Raw genomic sequence first — 21,538 nt, forward strand, 5'->3', positions numbered from 1 at the left:
ATGTGATAGTGTGTAAGTATGAATATTTGTTTCTCTTTTACACAAAAACTACTGAACGGTTTTTGATGTGACTTATGCATAAGAACACATAACTTATATTATTTTATTGAAATTTAACGCGGATCAAACCGCGGGCACAATTAGATTATAATATATTGATCCACTAAAAATGTAATCGATATCTTCTCGATAATAATCGATAATCGCATCTCTACATTATGGCATCACGAATGGTGAAGCATGAGTGAATGGCACGAGACATCAGTAATTCAGTAGTTATGTCATTTTCCACTACCATACCACAGATAACATAATATTACATAACCATACTGTCGTGTTGACTGTCGGGCGTACAACCTATTGCTCCCAAATTTTGAGCAAAATTATGTATTATCTCAATGATCGATTTGCTTTATATGCTCTACAATATTATACTTTTAAAAATAATCTACTACGCTTTTAATTACTAATATTGTTGCCTAAAGTCCCACAAAGTTTATTTTTATTTTTTAACATTTCATGAAAATCTTGACGATTGTTTAATTTATCTTAATTTTTTACTTCTAGGGGTTTGTTTTATTTTTATTTTAGGCTAATTTCTTTCTACTATGGCATAACATAAAAATGAGCATCAACTCTATGGTAGACATAGTCTGTGGCCTCTGTGCCATAGTTGTAATCTGAATTTTTTGTTTACAATTCCCCAATAAATTGTCTTTTCTTTTAAGTTGTCAATTTAAAATTGTTTAATTTAAATATTTGTATTATTTATATTTCCAATTTTTCTCTTTTCAATAGTAATGTTGTGTATTTTTTTTAACAATAATTAACTTGTAATTCTTGATATTTCAATGAGTAACAATGATGAATGTTATCAACGAATTGAATGCATTACATTTAGACACTCTTAGTGACGAATGGGTACAGGCAATTTATTATTCAGAGTTTCTAGAATTTGGTGATATTCCCCCTGAATATGAAAGTATATTGGAGTCACTTGATATTAAAGCAGTATTTCAAAGTATAATGAAATCTTTTGATGACTGGCTCAATACAACAAATTCTGATGATAAATCTTGGGCTACACTCTCCAATCATGTGATGCATGAAAAACTGCTCGCTATTATAGCTTATCACATTGACTATGGTAGTAGAAATATACTAACTAAGGAATACAGAAATAATGCCTTGCTAGCATCTCGTTTATATTACAAATTATTATTTGTACCTGGATATAAAGCATACCATATTTATCATTCTCAATTATTTGCACATTCTCTTGGCTGCCTTGGCTTCCCAAAAGCGATGTGTGATAATGAAGATAGCTATTATAACACAAAAGAGCTAACAAGAGAAGTTAATTCGGTCATAAGGGAATTAAGACACTTTGTTCTTGATTTGCAAGCTATAATAAAAAATTTACAACTAAACCCTAATGACATGAACTTTGAGGACATTTTAAGTAATTTAGTTGATATAACTGGAGGTGCCATTGTTAACAAACTGAATGTAGGTTAGTATACTCTATTATGAGACATTTATGATTTTTAATATGTAGCTTTTGGTGGTAGGAATTTAAGGTCTTTATTTCAAAGCAATGTATGGTAAGGTGGAATACGCAGGGGCGGATGGTGAATTTGTGGGGCCCTGGGCTAAATCTACTTAGATGCCTACCTAATTATATTACTCATCTAAAAAATACACAGACCAAAAACAAATGGCCAGAAATTCCATGTGCATGTAGTTAATATTATATCACATAGACATACATTGAAATTTCTGGCCCCAATCATAGTTCAGCTAGCTGTTAAAGTTTTGAAAATTTCAAGTCAATGTAATTTAAAAGGCCTTGTTAGTAATAAAGAATATTTACCCTATTACTAACAATGTACCTTATCAGTTTAACATCTATGTGGTTCCCCCTTAAAAATATTCTGTATGACTAATCATACAGAATATTTTTAAGGGGGAACCACACATTTACACAGCCAAATTACAAATAAATATATGAACAACACTAAGTTCATATATTTATTTGTAATTTGGCTGCTTCAGGGATCTAGGATGCATTACCCCAAAAATTGGTGTTTGATTCCTGGCTGTGCATAAACATTTTTATTCGTGACCATGGTTATTTGTATCAATCTGGATATTTTATATGTATGTATATTTCTATTTACAAAAAAATGTATCTAAGTATTTGTATCAGCTGTTTAGTACCCATAACAGACCCAGCCCACACCCAATTCTGTTTAAATTGGGATTTAATGATGCTGTGGGAATGTCCTGAGATATTATTATTATATTTAGTACATATTTTTTTATAAAGTTATATGGGCCAGAATACATTTATATTTTACAGGTGTGAGTATATGTCTATAGATAACTTTTCCTTTTTTATGATATTATTATTACTAAATTAATAAAACCACTTATTTTCAGACAAAATTGAACTAGGGAATATATCTAGAGTAATTTATGAGTTGATAGATGTATTGATATGTGAAGCCAATGGAGATCCAAATAAAAATGCAATACAATTGGTGTTCAAATGTATTCTTCCAAAATTAGTAGCAGCATCAATGGACTGTAGGAATGCTAATGTAAGATAATTTATGAACTAAATATGATCATTAACTTATTAACTGTCTTTATTAGTAGTTACCTACTGCCTAAGAAAATTACAATACTCTTTTATTTATATAGGATAAATTTGTAACTCTGTCTCAATAAGAGGTTGAGTGCAGTGGAAATTTGTACTAGACTTTAAATAAAATGAATGTTCTTTGTGTTAAGGCGAAATTAGCAAGCATATTAGGAAACTATACATAATTTGCTTCTTAGAGATATAAAAGATTTTTTTTTCCATAGACTCATTTTATTTATTTATTATAACCTTTTATTAACATTTGTAATATATTTTTAGAACCTTATAAGAGCATCTTATGTCACATATTCTGGTTTACTTCTAAGTAGATATGGGAAATCAGCATTACCTGGATACACTATATTACTGCAACATCTGTGCTATACTTTAGATGGTTTGGTGAGTACATTAAATAAAATGAAGAATGGCTCGTTCTTAAATTTGTTAATTATTTTATGTAAAATAAATAAAATTATACACTCAATTAATTACTTCTAGTTAATAACTTTATTATGTTTATAGGAGCGTGCAGAAGTTCGCGCAGCTCGTGTTTCATTAATCATTGGATTAATGAGTTTACTTCCCCAGAAGTCATATAGTAACTTTGTTAAATGGATAATAAAACTGTCCACTACTTCAAAAGTCTCCCATCGTCAAATTGCAATGGTATGTATATATATTGTACTTATAGCTCCAATTTTGTAACCATATACCATGCTTGACCACCTACCTACACATATACTATGATTTAGCTCCCTGAGTATTGTCATTTTTTGCGTCAGATACTGAACTACTTCAAGCAGACTATGTTTGTATTTTTTTTTCTATAATGGATAGATATTTATCGTTCACTACTATATTTTTTGGAAAAGTCTCTCGTCGTTGCTTCCACAAAGCCTTAAAACAAAGGTATAAGGTATAATCAGTGCATCCTATCCGTTATTACTAATTACGGAGCCGAAACGTGCACGCTAATGAAACGCAGTCGTTTCGTCAGCGAGTCGGCCTACCAACTCTCAACGAGCTATGGAAAGAGCAATGCTTGAAGTTTCTCTGAAGGATCAAATTCAATACGGAGTGATTCGCCAAAGAAGGTCACCGACATAGTTCTTTGTTTTTGAAAGTTGAAGTTACAGGCTGGTCATATCTGTCGCAGAACCGATGCTCGCTGGAGTAGATGTGATCTAGAGTGGAGACCGCGATTTAGCAAACGTTGTAACTACACTACGTTTGCTAAAACGCGGTTACTCCCCGCAGACAGGTGGAGCGACGACATACGTAGGATTGCGGGTAATAACAGGAAGAGATGGGCTGAAGATTTAGCCCACTGACGTCAGTGGGCACAATCTTCAGCCTTTCTCTTAAGGTACGTAGAAGGTCTCCCAAGGTGCGTACCAATTGCAGTCCCATAGGACTGGGCTGATGGTGGTGATGATGACTATATGTTAGTTACAATATAAATAGAACGATAAAGCACAGATAAGTGTTAGGTTGACCTCCACGCTGGACACGATTATGGCAATTTCCAATGCATTCGCCACGAGGGGCTAACTGACCTGACTTACACATTGTAAGTTTTAACGACTGATTGTTTTTTAGGAAATGCTCTCTAAATTACTGAGTAATGACCCTGAAGAAGCTAAATCTAAAGAACCCGTGATGGAGACAGACAACTCAGGTGAGAGTAGTAATATTTTTTTTTATTAACCAGAAAGAATAATTTATAACTAAAAATGCATGAGTATTAGTAATATTACATCATAAAATGGCTTCGGCAATGTAGTAGTTTAATTCACCTAACCTCCAAAGATCGCGAGTTCGATTTCATGGTTATGAGTTGTAGAGAGTGAAGTGATAATTGTAAATAATACATAATTTTTTTTTTATAGTTTTGATTATAGAACATAAGAAAACTTTATACTATAATCTCAAAAGACAAGAAGATATAATATCAAAAGACTTTCTCAACAATTTTTTTACTGTTTTCCATCTTTAAGATAATTCATTGCAACCTACTACTGAACAGCAACCCCAAAATGAAGCTCTTGATGAAATGCACAAAAATCCAGTAGACATAGCTGATAATCAACTGGCAGCTATGTCAACCGATGATGAAAACAGCCAAAAGTTACCGAGTGCAGAGAAAGAAGTTGTACGTATTTTCCTAAATAACTACTATAATACATATAAATTCTATTCTATTTTTGACATAGTAATATTTTTAAGCCTTCTTGTATTTATACAGATGTATTGATAAATGTTTAAATTAACTGTTCTTTGCCTTAATACGTACGCTCTTTCACGCGCGAATCCGTTTTCACGCAGAAAAGAATTAGCACGTAAACGAGAAAAATGACGCACGACACCAACTCTGCGAGAGTTCATGAATCGTAATCGCGCGTGAAAGAATGTGTCATAGCAGCTATTGTTTGAGCCGTTATATTATTATGAAGTAATATATCATCTTAATTACAGATATAAATACACAAACACGTTACAAATTGCATTGATTATCACACTATTGCATATAACAGAATAATATTGGACTTTGTTAATGCAATGCCGTTTATTTTTCTATTTACAAAAAGTCTTATGGTCTGAACTAGGTTCACTAGCGTATCAATACATTAAATGTTAGGACGAGCATGAAATGACGGAGGAGGAGGTGGCAGAACTGCTGAGCGCGCGCGCACACACGGTGCCACTGGCCAGCCTGTTGCGTGCCGTGTACGAGCGCGTCGCCGATGTTTCGGGCACGCTACGCACGCGGGCGCTCGTTATGCTCGCCGACTGCCTCGCTAGCGACCGCCCCGCCATGCATCAAGCGATCGAGGTATGTCACCACATAAAGCCATAGAATTACCAATATAATGTAAGCACTACTGTTTAGAAATATAAAATTATATTTTAGAAATAAAATGTGATCACACATTGAATGACTTTGTTTGTAGTGCGAAAAAAATACGTAATGATACATATTAATATTAAAAAACAATATAAAAATAAAAAACAAATGACTGTTGTTGGTAGTTTTGTTGAAAAAAAAATTCATATATTTTGATATTTTACCAAACAAAGTCTTCCTTACGTCTTTAACAAAAAACACTTTTTATAATATATATACGTACAGCTCGGTGTAGATTGATACGTATGCCGCCCTCGACGTATAGTAGAAGATTTAGACCTAGATAGGTACCTAACACTGAATTTTGGAAGAAATCCTCATAGAATTGATTTATATTTAATTTGAATACATTTATTCAGTTCTTATATTTTAAATTTTGTATACGCCCTAATTAAAAAAAAAGTAATCAGGCATATGTGACAGGAGTTGAACGGGACTGGAGCGGTGTCGCGACTGATGGCTGTGAGCGCGCGCTGCGTGTCCGACGAGCGTGCTGCGGTGCGGCGCGCCGCCGTAGCGCTGTTGCAGCGTCTGCTGGCGCGCCGCTCGCCGCCGTCCGCCGCCGATCTAGGGGTACGCACCTCGCTACTACCACGTGCACTACGCAGTATATTCGCAATGCAACCGTGCCGCGCGGCGCGCGTTGCATTCGCCGCCGATCTCGGGGTACGGACCTCCCTACTGCTAGGCACACTACACAGTATATTCAATATGCGGCCGTGTGGCGCGCCATCGTGCTGCTGCTCCATCGGCTGCTGCCGGTAATATTGACTCAACATCATCCCCATTTATATCGCGAGGCATCTTGTTTTGTAAAGTATATTTCGGTTGAACGGTGAGATACGGCAATGATATTATAGGGTACATATCATCTCAGTCCTCAGTCAGTCAGTAAAAACAAACTTTAGAGTAAAAGTTTTAGTTTTACTTTGGAGGACTGAGATGAGATGCACCCTATAATATCATTGCGAGCTTAAGAGAGCTTAAATTGAACATTGGCGCCGACAAAAGTTTCACGTTACCAGCTTTATATTTAGAAATGTGTATATCAAATAGTCTTATCTTGTAGATTCTTGTGGGTCTGTGTCGCGACGCGAGCATCCTGGTGCGATCGGCAGCAATCACCGCACTTGGCGAACTTGTCGTACAATCACCTAGTGACCCTATGATTGACGCGTTCCTTTCTGGACCCATGCATCAACTGTCAGACCCCGAAAATAAGGTAACGTTGATTATGATTCTGATTATGATATGATGATTATGATTCATAATGAGTGTGTGCATTTTAAAGCACGAAAATGTTTAAAATAACCAACGTGTACATATATTTAAACAGGTTCAAGAGCAGGTAGTCAATCTCATACAACAAATATTGATCGATCGTCTGCAGAAGTATGAGATCACAGACATAGAAGACCCTTTGCCTTGGATGTTCCTTGCTGGCATCACCCGCCACAACATGCGGAGACACCTCCAGAAGGCCTGCACCTGTTTGACTAAAAGTTCTAATTGCATCAAGTATGAAATCTTTTCAATTACAAAAAGAAAGTGATCACCAAAGTAAACTTCAAGATCGACTCATATCACATATTACAAAAAGAGACTAAAACATACCGACTACAGACCTGTACAATAATTATCGAGCTTCTCTGCATTGTCGTACGCGTAATTTTAAACTTGAGACCAAATTGATCACGTAAAGGGCCAGTTTGTATGAAGATTTCAATAAACATTTTATTTTCCACTTTACTTCCTATATACATTTATTTAGATTCATGAATACTGTAACTTGCTTTCGGTTTACTAATTCTATTTAAAAACATCTGTTATTAATACGGCTCAGCTTATGCTCGAAACCCGTACCGGACCGGAAGGGCCAGAGAACGACCATCAACTATTATTAATGAAAGTGTAATGAGAGCATCAATATTGGCCAAAGTCGGCCCACCGGGAATTAGACGCTGTTAATTATATTCCCCGCCTGCAACAGACTGCTGCTTTTACACTAACAGGCGAAGACGAGTTATTCCAGTGTATTCACTCCGCAGTACGTCCAAGTAAAGAGCAAAGACTCATAGACTAGCAGAGAAGCCAGAATAACTTAATAATATTTTGTACCTTATTTACATGCTTATTTTATTATTATAACATCTGTTACATACTGTTAGTCAGTTACTACAGTACGACAACCACTGTAGTAGGTTTTACACTTCAATTAAAATTAGTAGTTTTTGCTATGTACGGGAATTTAATGACCTATGTACTACTTTCGCTACGCTACGCTATAACGAACGCGCCGTACTCATTGTGAAGAAGACTTCTAGATGAAGTCTAACAAAGACGAAACTTAACTTACGTTCATTAAATTCTCCTACATAGTTTCTAAATGTGCAAAATGAACATAAGCTTCAAATATTTTTTTTCCAATGAACAGTCACCGGCTGGTAGACATGTTAAGCACGCACCTGGGGACTGCGAGCGACGAGCGCGACCTACATTGTCTGGTGCTACTTACAAGCATCGCGCGCTTGGTCGACTACTCGGACATCAGTTTTGTACTCGACTACTATTACAAACTTGCTGATGACACGAAGGTATCTTCTTATATATGTATGTGTATTATATTATAGTTTTAGCAGTCATTGGTTTTCATAAATTATTTATTTACCTATATTAGAACTGATAATGTGATCTCACCAAGTATATAAAGCCGATATTACATTATGAAATTGTATTGAAATGAGCATAGCTTTGTAACGCGCGAATAGGCTGACGGTACACGTACGCTCTGTCATGTGCAAATTTTATATGTAAAGGCAGCTATTGTAAGGTTTGTGTGGTGACAGTGGCGCGACGCGCGGCTTCTGCCGCTGGCGCTGGAGCTGGCGAGCGTGTGGGCGCGCTGGACGGCCGCCGCAGCCCGCCACGCGCTCCGAGACCACCTCGTGCAGCGACTCGCCGCCGGAGACGCAGACGGTCACCTACCTCTTACATATTTATTATACACTCCACAGAACAAAAAGTAGATACAAATATTTGGGGACGCAACCCGCGTGCCAATACTACGCGTTATAACACAATTCGATCTGCGTTCCAGTGCCGCGGGTGTTTCATGACACGAAGTATTATTTTTATTTGGTTGGCTAAGTACATTTAGTTTATGTATGTTTTTTGAGTTGCTAAAAATGACATGAGAAGTACCTATGTTGGCGTGTACGTGGAAGTGTGCGTGTTGGCGATAGTGGTTATGTGAGTAATTTGCCATTATCTGTCTATCTACTTCTTTGTTCTGTGATACACTCCAGAACTTGACCACCACCAGCAGTCTGAATACTGTTTTGCTATCTTTCGTTGAGCCTCCGAAAAATATAATACATATTATTCTCTTGTACATATATTAATTTCAATTGTAAGTCATAAAAAATAAACTACTAAATATATAATTACACTCATTCTAATTTCGTCTAATAATAAGTATGAAAAATATAATATAGTTACCTTATTTTATAGTAATTATTATTAATTATCTTAAATTATACATAAAATTTACTCACTTTGATGTCTAATTAGTAAAATAATATAATTATATCTCATTTAATAAGTAACTATTTAATATTGCAGGATGCCGCATCGCGTGTGCTGCTCTTGCCGCGCAGTTAGATCCTGATAATCTACAATGGGCAACTGAATTAATGCAATTATGTGAGTATTGATATATGATTATGTTATCACTTTAAAATTTACACAATTTAAATGAATATTATCATATAGAACTACATGAACAACTTAATTATATATAACAATTTAATAGCTACATGGTATTGTACAATAATTAACTTCAACAAATTATCACTGTTATTAGGGATGCAATTTATAGATTCCTTTATAGGATAATTGCTGAATTTCACTACTAATTAAAAATATGAGGGAGAAATAATTGAAATTAGTGTGTAACATTAACAATAATTCTGTGAGTATACTATGTAAACTGTAAATTTTCACACATTAACATTAATGTGTGAAAACTTTACAGTACAGAATATTTTTAATAAAGACGTGGCAAAACAGTGTTTGTGTATTTCAGTACAAATTGTGTTACTCAAATATGTTGAATTGTTGCCAGCGGAGAAACAAGCTCTGGAGGGTGGACCAGGTGGCGAGATGGAGGAGTGGATGCGAGCGGCAGACTTGTCATTAGTGGCGCCGGTGCCACCGTCTTCTAGCTTACTCAAGCTCTTCCTTGACGCTCTCTCTGATCCTCCACCAGGTATTGCCTTCAAATGAAATCAAAAATAATTTATTCATGTAGGACATTTTAGTGATTTTAGCCGCTTATGAACCGCGTTAGATTATTTATATTATTACTTTTTCCCTATCATCCTTTCTTTAACAAATAAAGCCTTTTTAGAATTGCTTTAATATTTGTTTATACTTTATGTTAATACAGAACACATGGAATTAAATTGCATACCACACGTGGCTAATTAGTTCGAAAAGTCATAACAATATATGGAATGATGATGCATAGAATAATAATATTCACATAATAATATCACAGCAATACTCTTACTGTCACTTTTTTCAACTTGTTCTTAAAGTGGTTCTAATTTCTCAGGGTTTCCATATAAAGCAGCTCATAAAGCAAGCGTCCTTTATAAACGCAAATAGTGAAATTATATTCCATAACCGCACCACATGCTATTATTTTTATCAAATTTAGAACTAACTGCAGCGTGTGCCAGCCATTAGGCAGCGCGCTAATTTAACCAAGTTACCAAGGACTGCAACAAGTTACATGATTCTAGCCATTAGTTTCGTACTGTAAATTCGGCTTTAACGTAGCATCGTGGAGCTCGGAGCGCCACTAGTATAGTATTTTATATTGCGCTTTAAAGTGTACAGCGTGGAGCTCGGAGCGCCACTAGTATAGTATTTTATATTGCGCTTTAAAGTGTACAGCCTGGAGCTCGGAGCGCCACTAGTATTGTATTTTATATTGTGCTTTAAAGTGTACAGCGTGGAGCTCGGAGCGCCACTAGTATTGTATTTTATATTGCGCTTTAAAGTGTACAGCGTGGAGCTCGGAGCGCCACTAGTATAGTATTTTATATTGCGCTTTAAAGTGTACAGCGTGGAGCTCGGAGCGCCACTAGTATTGTATTTTATATTGCGCTTTAAAGTGTACAGCGTGGAGCTCGGAGCGCCACTAGTTTCGTATTGTAAATTGGGCTTTATCATATACAGCATGGAGCTGGGAGCGCCACTAGTATCGCATTGTAAATTGGGCTTTATCGTGTACAGCGTGGGGCCCGGAGCAGCGCGGCGCGTGCGTGGCGGGCGCGGGGCGGCTGTGCGTGCGGTCGCGGACGGCCGCCACCGCCGTCGCGCCGCGCCTCGCCGCGCTGCTGCCCGACGCCGCCGCGCCGCTGCCAGCTCGCATCAACGCGCTACTCGCCCTCACAGACATATGCACCAGGTACATCACGTCCGCTCCCTCTACTTTTTTTTTAATAACGAGGCGAAATGTTCCTGACTACCATATAATAAACTCATGTCATGCTCACTAAAATGTCCAGGCATGTGGCGGCGTGGTGGGCCGGGTCATTGGGCTCCCTAAAATATGGTCGAGTGCTGTGATGGCTGGCTCATCCGTCATACTCGTGAACGAGTGCTGCTTGTAGGGACTGGTCTGCTCTTATCACTGATTTAATCTTATTGTGTTTTTATATTTGAGCCTAAATAAATTAGTGCTGGTTGGTAGTTTGTATTCACACGTTTCGAATTGTAAAATGTGAACTTACAAGGATTGTTTAAAAGAGCAACACGCAAAGTTTCTTGCTTATTCTTCTTGTGATGAGACAGCTTTCCGCTTTCTTTTTTGCGTTGTGGCCCTTTGGCATTTAATCAGCGATATATATGTAACAGATACACGTGCATCGTGGAGCCGCTGCTGGAGACGGTGTGCGGGTGCGTGGCGGCGGAGGCGCCGGCGGCGCTGCGCAGGGCGGCCGCGCGCTCGCTCACGCGGCTGTTGCTGGCCGGGTTCCTGCGCCTGCGCACGCCGCTTTACTATCGGTAATTAATCGGTTATTACTTCTAGTTCCAATTCTTACTATTTTGTAGCATTTTTATGCTTTTTAGTTTATTTATTACTACTAGCTAGCTGACTCGCGCTACTTCATCTATATCATTCTATATCGCCCAATTTACATAATATCTTTTTAAATTATAGCCTATGTGAAAGAGTAACAAACATCCATCCATACTCACAAACTTTATTAGATAGGAAACCCAAGGCTAACTATACACATGTTGAATCAATATAAAAACACACTAAGCCAATGACAGGCTTCACAAGTAACAACACACATAGACACAGACACAGATTAATTGTGTTAAATTTGACATCACCGCATATAAAATTAGAATAAGAACAAGAGTACAGAAACATAAATAATTTATACAAAATATAAGGTAAAGGGTCATATTATGGAACATTGTACTAGTTTATGAAACAAGTGATAAAAATCTGAATTACAAATAATTTCTACCGTATTGAGTATTTATAATAGTATCTTTATGATCTTTAATAACCTATTTATTGATTAAATTAATTTATTTTTGTAAACACCTTAAAATGTATAGAAAAAAATATAGATGAAATGCCCGTGTCAGGTTGCATGAAAGACTGTCTTTTAGATTTAGAGAATGACACGTGTCATCACAATTGTTTTAACAATTTGAAATATTTGTCAATGATTCAAAAATACTTGAAACATGTCAATCAAAAGTTTGACTTATAATCTACTGATTGATAATGAATTTAAAATATTTTAATAAGGTATTTATTTTTTATTTAGGTGTTTCATAATTGCGCAAAAATTTCTAAACAGACCGTATTTATGGAACAGTATATTCAGTGTTCCACGTCCCCCTCACATTCGATTTTCTAAGTTGTCCGTAATTATAAAACAGCAACAAGTGGACAATATTTAGTTAATTTCGTGTTAATCATTGTTATTATTGTAATTAATTATAACAAAGCAATTCATGTTAGAACAGTTTATATTTCTAAAAATTTGCGTTTAGATAAGTACATAGATTGGAAAATTCCATGAAAATGAAAAACTAACCTCAAAAATGAATAAGCTGGATGATAAATATTGTTTTATATTAATTAAAACATATACTTAAGTAGAAAACCTGCCAGAAAAAATTAATAGCACTTTATTTTATTCAAAATATTTACGAAGTACCTACATATCACATTTTTATAGATGTTTTTAAAATAAGATGTTTTTAATAATTTTTGTAGGTACATTTTTTTTTATAGAATTTGATATCTTTATTCTATAGACTTATTTTATATTGTTATTTTTATTCTTGATTGTTTGGTATAATTTTTATAATTTGATATTGGTTGGTTTTCATGAAATAAATAAACCAACTGTCAAAGAAGTGACGTTGGTAAATTTTAATTTTTAGAGAAAAAGACTAGAACAGTAAGAAAATAATTTGATTAATAATCAAGTCGAATAATAAAACTAATGATTACATGACACTTAACAATGATTGTCATTCTTCTAATAAAAATTCTCCTCTGATAAATACCAGTACCCAGTCTCAACAAAGCAGCCATTCCTGAGGTAATTACTGTATGAAATTATAGTATAAATGGTTACCGAAGCTCAGTCAGGTATTAATGAAAGTAGTAATTTAAATTGACTAAATTTAACTGATATTTTGAAGCGTAATGTAGGTGATGAATTAATATTTGATTTGAATTTAAAATTAAGAAAAAATGGAAATGGAAAAATGTTTTTAATGTGAGCAGTTCAGTTCATTTTGAGTTCCATAATTTGGGACATTCCCGATGGAACACCCTTATCTTTTATTTTATTCAATTTATTAGCATTTTCAACTAAAACTCACTTGATAATAATTATTATCACTTCAGTAGATATCAGGCAAACTGTTAACTTAGAAAAATTCAATGTTTAAAATATTCAACTCCTACTCAAAAGGTGTTTCATAATATGGCCCTTTACCTTATACATGGTAGATAAATTTTTGCTCGCTGATTTAATATTATTAAAAAATAGATGGAAATTGACAGTTTTAGATAGTTTATTAAAATTGTTGTTGGCTTGCTAAAGAAGTTAAATTTATTTGTACAATTCAATGATTATGACTTGATTAATGATGAACAGTCTACTAGATAACTATTCTTAAGGTAAGAGTAGCGAAACTTTGATTGAATGAAAACTTATATTGTTCCATGTTCCAAAAAGGATTGTACAATGAATTTAATAAGCTACAATGACGCTATCAGTCAAATATGTGCAGATATTGCGCACTACTGGCGGACGACGACCACGATGTACGTGAGCCGGCGGAGTACTACGTCACCAGCTGCCTCACCGCCGAAACTATCTACTACCACTTCGTCGACTGTGTCTTGCATTATAACAAAGAAGGGAATGGTAGGTTAGACCTGTACGTATAGTGAACTGATGGATTTCTTCGTAGATCAGGGCAGAACAATTTTAAAACGTAAATTAAAAAAACTTGGATTGAAAAATTAATAGAAATAATCGTTATTAATTCAATTTAATATTAAGCACTTTAGAATAGTCGATTGTTTCTATTTTTATTCTGGTGTTCCTTCGGAATGTAGATTGAGCAAAAAACTTGCCTGTTGCCCTTTTAAACAAATCTTTTACATTTTGTTGTACATTTTGCAAGTTGAAATTTTAAAGGTAAGTTATTAAATTTATCTAAATTTTTAATCGGTGTCTATAATACGAAATGATCCTCTATTTCTATACTTAAAAGTTGTCAGTCAAGTGATAGCGTACAACAAAAACATTTTATATAAATTTGGACAGAGAGCATCACGTTCGACGCGCGGCAGCTGATCTACGACGTGATGCTGCAGCGACTGTCGCTGGTGCAGAAACTGAACGTGCAGTGCCGGCTGGCGCGAGAGGTGCTGCAGCACGCGGCCGACTCGCTGGACGAGGCCGATGACCTTCCGCCAGCGCTAGAAGCCGCGCTGCTCGATGCCATCACGCTGCTCTGCGGGCCCAGGATGAAATTACCAAGTCAGTACTCACATTCACCCCTAGCCAAGGAATAAATGTTGGTCGCTTCACTAGTATGCAGTTCGCAGTGAAAAACTGGATGATAACTACCTGGTCATGATAAGCTGACTGACATCTCTTCTTTTTCATATTATCGTCCTACATTGGTGTCCCGCCAGTGTATACTCCTAGTGCAGGCGGATGCACCATTCCATTATCATTCCTATCCTTTTTTTGTATGTGATGGGTATAATCGATATATTATAAATACCACAGTGCTTACAAAATTGCGATGATCGGTCCTGTTATTTGGTAATTGAGCACGTTTCAAAAACTTAAGTAAAAAAAAAAAATTACTACACGCCTTGCGTATTCTGTTTTTGAGCGCAAATTAAACTATGATGTACACAGTATAAATAAATTAATACTGTGAATACAGCGTTATAATTGTGAATGCGTGTCCATTTTTACCTGTAAATCTATGCAAAGTAAATTTAAAATGTATCATAATGTCAATTGAATTATTTACGCAATTCTTGGTTTAGAGCTCATTTTGCATGTTTCGTTTACGCACATTGCACTCGTTCGCCGTGAGCATTAATAAGATTATTCATAATGCATAAATTAGACCTAACCAAATACAGTTTACATTCGACACTTACCTTACCGTGTGTTTTCATTAATTCCATTTTACCAGTCACCAATAAATTTTATATTTTACTCTTTAACTTTTCAATTATTATTTAACAATTAAATGCACAGTGTAACAAAACCGTAAACATTTAATTCACAGAGAAACCACAAAACACGGGAGATGCCGATATTGATGACCTGCAAGAACGAGTCACTACTAATATCGTATCTCATGTAAGTCTATTATACTTGTTTTCCTAGAAATAATCTGTTAAGAATAACAAACTAAGTCACATTATTTTATTAGCCGTCCCATCAGAAATTGATTCAACATTTTTGATCAAATACCATTTCAAGGATTTAGAAGGAGGAACAAGTCTATTTATAAACTTTGTTTGATAATTAACATAAAATATTATTATGGTAATTACCTGATTATTAACAAAAACAAAACGTATTTGGAATTTATGGTTTAAATTGTAGATATGGTTGTAAAAATTGTAAATAGGTTTCACTAGCTGTGCCCTAGGTTTATACCCTATGCCTTATTCTGATGTGTAAGCTATTATATATTACTGTAAAGTTTCATAAAAATACGTTTAGTGGTTTTTGCGTGAAAGGGTAACAAACATCCATTCATACTCACAAACTTTCGCGTATATAATATTAGTAAGAGAAGATTCTATCTCAATGTCGTCCTTTTTACTGTTAACATTGTCTATGGTCAGAAAATGAAACGCACGGTAGCGGAGGTGGTGGTCCCGTCGGTTCTGCAGCTGTACGCGCGTATGCGTCCGCGCGGCGGACAGCTGATCATGTCCCTCGTGCGCATCGCCACTGACCTGCTCAACGACTACCGTCACGAGGTAACTTATACATGCTTTTTTTTTAATCTGTGGAAATTTTCAAACGAACCTCTCTAAAAAGTACACTATACTTGTAAGCGTCTATGCCGGTGCTGGAGGTATCGAATCTAACCGGCTCTGACGGCGACAACATATACATGCTAGAGACCCGTCTTCGTTTGGCACGGCCGTAATAATTATAGATCCTGTCGCTGATAAAACGCAACATTCTCCATGGGAATATATTTTCAAAATTTTCAGCAATTTCTTAAAACAAATTTGCATTTTTATCGTTTTTTTTTAGTAAACTGTTATCAATGGGTTATAATATATGTGTAATGGTGTACCTATAATAAACTAGGAATGCATATTGTATTGCTAGTTTATTATAATACAGTAGCAACATTATTTTTAAGTATTTTGTAAAAGAAAGTGATAAATGGATTGAAAATTTTTCTCATTTGTTTATCTATATTGTGTAATCCCCATGTTAAGCTCTACCATGTCTGAATTTGGTTTTGTTAAAGTAATTTATTAATTTAATACTCTGTTTAAAGTATGTATTAAATTAATAAATGTTACTTTCAAAATACAATTATAGCACAGATAATATAATATTACATACAGATACCCCATCCCATACAAGAAAATGGTTCCTTCCTAACTCGGGCTATTCTTCGGGCTATTTTATTTCGCCGCCGTAGGCGCTAGATGTCGCTATATCTGAAGCAGTTTGGATTACTAGTGGGTGCTTAGTAACAAAGCATGAAAATAGATGGCAGAGAATTCGGTCTACATGACATCTGTTTTGCAAAGATACGTACATAATAGATATATAACTGTATCGAACTCCTGATTGGGTACAATCGAAAATTCAATGTAGGTATAATATTGTTCGCTGACAGTCTACAGACACGGCTACCTATGTATCTATGTATCTATGTACTATGTTACAGTTACTTTTTTACATGCCTACTTTTTTTCTCCCGACGAAGATATGTCGTAACGCGTCTGCACTAAAATCGGGCTATCGGTTAAGGAGCAATAGCTCCTTAACGAATAGCCCGATTTTAATACGGTTTTTTTTATTTAAATTGTTATGTGATAGTGATAGATTTTAGCTATAATCAATTGATGTGCATATGGGTACCTCATATAATTTTCAGTGTATAATTATTTCTCAATATGTAGTTAATTATGGTAAACTGGCAATTTGTAAAACTGAAAATAATATCTGCAAAACATCAATCTGTTATATGTAGGTTCTTTCAGGGATACTACATCGGTGCTAATGACATGTAGGTACTTATTTTGATGTTATACCTATTTGTAGAACCTTCGATATCTACAAACTACGCCTTTACTGCTAGTTTTTTGGTATTTATGTAAGTTGTTATTCAGTTGAAATTAAGCTGCGAAATTACAGGATATTTGGACATAACATCTATGTTCTCCGGAATGATAACGTATGCGGGATATAGCGGGCACGACATGATGACGTAATGCTGTTTAATAATATATGTGTATGTATGTACGGCGGATAGCGTCGTGGTTGGATGGATCGTCAGCTTATTTACCATTTCAGTTAATAATAGTAGGTAGTAACTTTTGACAATATGGATGAAGGAGGGTAACGGTGATGATGATGAGATCAATAATGACTGTTGACGATAGTGACGGTGGTATTTATTTATGACCACCATAAAATTCATCATTGGCAGCATTCTCAACATTATCATCATTGTTCATCATGATGATTGAGATCAAATTAATTAATTGATTAAAAAAGTAGCAAGTATTAGGTAGGTACTAAGTCCTTATATGACTTAAATACAAGGTTCTGGGATGCTGTGATATACTAGTCTCTAGATTTTGTTTCTTATTAGTATTCCACGACCAAAGTCTATAGACAGAGAAATATAGATTTACACAAAGTTTCTTGATGTAAATGGGAATTATTATACACATTGCATTAAAAAATATATATGATTACCATCTAATACAAAATCATTATGTAGTAAATAATTCCTGACATTTTAAATCGAATGAGGTGAAACTAACATTGCATGAACACAACACTTGAAGATCATAACATTTTCATTTCAGGTAATAAAACACTTTTAAATAATTTATTAATCACAGAATAAACAATTGTTAATAATTTACAATAATAGTTCTTTCACTGCTTGTCTGTTATACCACTAAAACTTCAAACACTTCTGTTATTTTTATAGTATATTCCAAATAAATCAATATCAAGACATAATATTTCATCAAAATCATTTCATATTTAATTCCTGGTACACAAAATATTCCTGGATTTGTTGATGAAGCAATATAATAATAATCATGAGCTTAAATCATAAACTTATTTGCAGTCGGTTACACATAATATAATTACTTGGAATTTCTTCTCATCACTAGTCCGTTGCTTTCTTACTTATTTAATTATATTATTAATTGCATTGTGATTAATAATTTACAGATTTTTCTTCTGCTTTTTTCTCTTATTTTTACTTGCATTATTATTTTATACAGTAAAATGTTCATATATATATATATATATATTTCTTATTCTTTTGAACTCCTGTTCTTTACAGTAAAAATGTTATTTATCTTCATCTGAATGACTAGGAGATTTAGAATATCATCTCTTATTTGTTTAAACTTTGTTCAGTATTAAGTTGTTGATGTCAGGAAAATCTGAAAACAATATCATATACCATGTTACATTTTCATGAACTTACATGAATGAATTTACATGAAAGTAACTAAACTGTAACCTTATTAGTACAATAAACATATTATTCATACATCATATTCATTCAGTTCTAATAAAATATAAAAATAATACTACTGTTTAGTACTTTATTTTGATTAATAATTTTCAGTATTTTCTCAATCAATCAAAAATTATAAAATCAGTGTTAGTTTTTTGAAGTTACATTCATAGCAATAATAAAAACATAATAATACCACATTAAAGCGGTCACCAAGTACCTATGTTTATTATATTTTAATATGAAAGATACACACGCATACATATGCAAGTTTTTAACAACTTATAGTTATACCTGGTATGAGATAATCCTCAAAGACACGATAGTTTACTAAATATTTGTAGTAGTCCTTAGACACATTTAAATTATTGAGTTTGACAAAAAATAAGAAGTTCAATGAACTCTGAACAGGGACAATTCAAAAGTTGAAGTACCTACTTAACTTAAATGATGAAAAAAGAGAAAAAATCCAATGCTAGTGAAAATATGTTTTAAGTATTTGACTTAAAGTCGTTTATCCTATTCTTTTATTCCTATATTTTATATATTTAACATTTCATTTATGTTGCCAGTACTCGTTGTCATTTCGATATAATAAAAAAATATGGACCAACCTACGATTTTAAATCGATATTTTTATTTGTGATGAAATCTAATAATATAAATTATTAATAACCTACCCTTGAATGGAGATATTAAAAAACTAATTATCATGAATAGTAGGTACTAGGATCAGTAATATATCATAGTATTATGAATGATTATCGTTTCAAAACCTTGTACAATTTAGTAAGGTTGAAAATATCCTTCTACAAAAGCAAAATTCGAGTATTTGTAAAGTTTCTTATGAGTATTTTTAAAAATTCGAGGATCCTCATATTTAGCTATCAATGTCAGTAATTTAGATACCATATAACACTTGTTTATTGAGGTTTCATAAAGGTATAGCTGACCTTATATACTCTATACCACATTCAATTCTCGTTCATTAAATTACAATAAGTAGGTATTTATTTTTTTTAATAGAAGAACTATGTCACTTATGTCATTAATTGCTATAATTACCAGGGTGACCGCGTGGAGGTTGATATAATAGAGTACACTTGTATCAGATCAATCTAATTAATATTTCCCTCTTCAAGTTTCGAAGTTATGAGCGAACAGATAAATATATAGTACTTGCATACCTGTCAAAATCTCTCTATTTTGCCGTCGTCAAGTAAAAATTATGCATTGCAATTCGTTCCAAATAAGAGTATAATACAAAATGATGAAATTTTACTGTTTGCAAAGACTAATTAAAAGCACCATCGAATAATGCGTTGTAATATCCTGTTATCGATTATTCGAAAAAATCGATAAATCTATGCATTTATTTTTAATATGGCAACACTTTCTAAATAAGTATTACTGGAATAATATGGTTTTCTTGTTTAGCTGTTTTATATTTACTTAAACTTTTTTTATGTTTAATTTATCATAATAGTATAGTAAGTACTTATTATTTGAAAATATAAAATAAACATTTAAAATACGGTGATACAAATGAAAACAGCGCCATCTATGAAAGTATTTTGGAAACAATAAGCCCCAATTAGCAATGATTAAATTGTAAACAAATACAGGGCAACAACAAAATGAGTAAATATATGAAAATTACTTTTCAAAACGCATTATTTCATTTTAACATCTATATATGACTTTTTAAAAATAGATTAAACCTTTTTAAAAACATAGTTTTGGGTTTTAAACGATTACAAAACAATGTTGAATTCCATTCGATACCAATGACGCCATCTAAATCCGTTTTTCGAACTAAAAATGGCTACTATGCCATTGATCCCCACTGATTATAGTAAGTGCACCATTCTACAGATTGAAGAACTGATAGAGAACGACGAGGAGCTGGTGGAGCGCGTGCAGCAGTTCCAAGGGACGATCGGCCTGGAACCTTCGTTCGGCAATATGCGTAACCTGGTGACGTCATCGGCACCTCCTGAGCCAGACACCCCCCGCGCCCCGCGGCGACGCCCTCGCCCCGTCACCTACACCCCACGACCGCCCAAGAAACGGGCGCTACGTATCTAGCAGCGAGCCGACACGCCGGAGAAGTATTACTACGTGCAATAATAGTCAAGTCACGAGACCATTCTCGAAACAAATTTAATTAATACGCTCAGTATTGTAATATTTCTAAACTAATCTGAGTCTATATTTAAAGATAGGTATTTCTAGAGAAATTGCAAAATACTTCTATAAAGTAAATATATATTTAAATAAATTTAAATATTTTTCATTTCAACCCTTATTTAGAATATTAACGTTGCTAATTATTTACTTGGGGTATTTTAATTAATTATTCTTTTCTCACTGCACCACCTTGCATTAGATGGTCTCGAAATCTCGATTCGATGAGTATGATTGAAATCAACTTGATCGTAATCGTAACGAGAAAATATGTCTTTTTCCATACAAATGAGAACAACAACGATAAATTCTAACAATAATAAACATAACAAAAAGTAGGTTAGATACGATACGAGATCTAAAATTACGATTTTGTTAATGATATGTATAAAAACTGTTTTCAAATTGGTTTAACTGTTTTTTGTTTCATATTGACAGTCTAATAATTAGTCTATATT

General features: G+C 34.2%; 1 protein-coding gene across 2 annotated transcripts; it reads left to right on the top strand.

The window, feature by feature from the left end:
- Window positions 1–702: 702 nt before the first annotated feature.
- Window positions 703–21,064, top strand: LOC131841953 (condensin-2 complex subunit D3-like). 2 transcript variants are annotated; one of them, XM_059190362.1, is made up of 21 exons: window positions 703–1,513; window positions 2,443–2,603; window positions 2,927–3,046; window positions 3,170–3,313; window positions 4,247–4,325; window positions 4,645–4,799; window positions 5,286–5,480; window positions 5,976–6,125; window positions 6,622–6,774; window positions 6,889–7,070; window positions 7,987–8,146; window positions 8,399–8,528; window positions 9,174–9,254; window positions 9,676–9,819; window positions 10,854–11,028; window positions 11,478–11,627; window positions 13,899–14,035; window positions 14,441–14,656; window positions 15,429–15,502; window positions 15,997–16,134; window positions 20,769–21,064. In XM_059190362.1, exons 1-21 carry the CDS (start codon window positions 862–864, stop codon window positions 20,979–20,981), a joined length of 3,609 nt encoding a protein of 1,202 aa, XP_059046345.1. In that variant the 5' UTR covers window positions 703–861; the 3' UTR covers window positions 20,982–21,064. The 2 variants fall into 2 exon arrangements, 1 of the variants encoding a protein (XP_059046345.1); XR_009357474.1 differs by lacking the exons at window positions 15,997–16,134; window positions 20,769–21,064 and having other exon boundaries at window positions 13,899–14,048.
- Window positions 21,065–21,538: the final 474 nt, after the last annotated feature.

The sequence above is a fragment of the Achroia grisella genome, unplaced genomic scaffold, assembly GCF_030625045.1.
Source record: "Achroia grisella isolate CSIRO2021 unplaced genomic scaffold, CSIRO_AGI_Agris_v1 utg204, whole genome shotgun sequence".
Lineage (NCBI taxonomy): Eukaryota > Metazoa > Arthropoda > Insecta > Lepidoptera > Pyralidae > Achroia > Achroia grisella.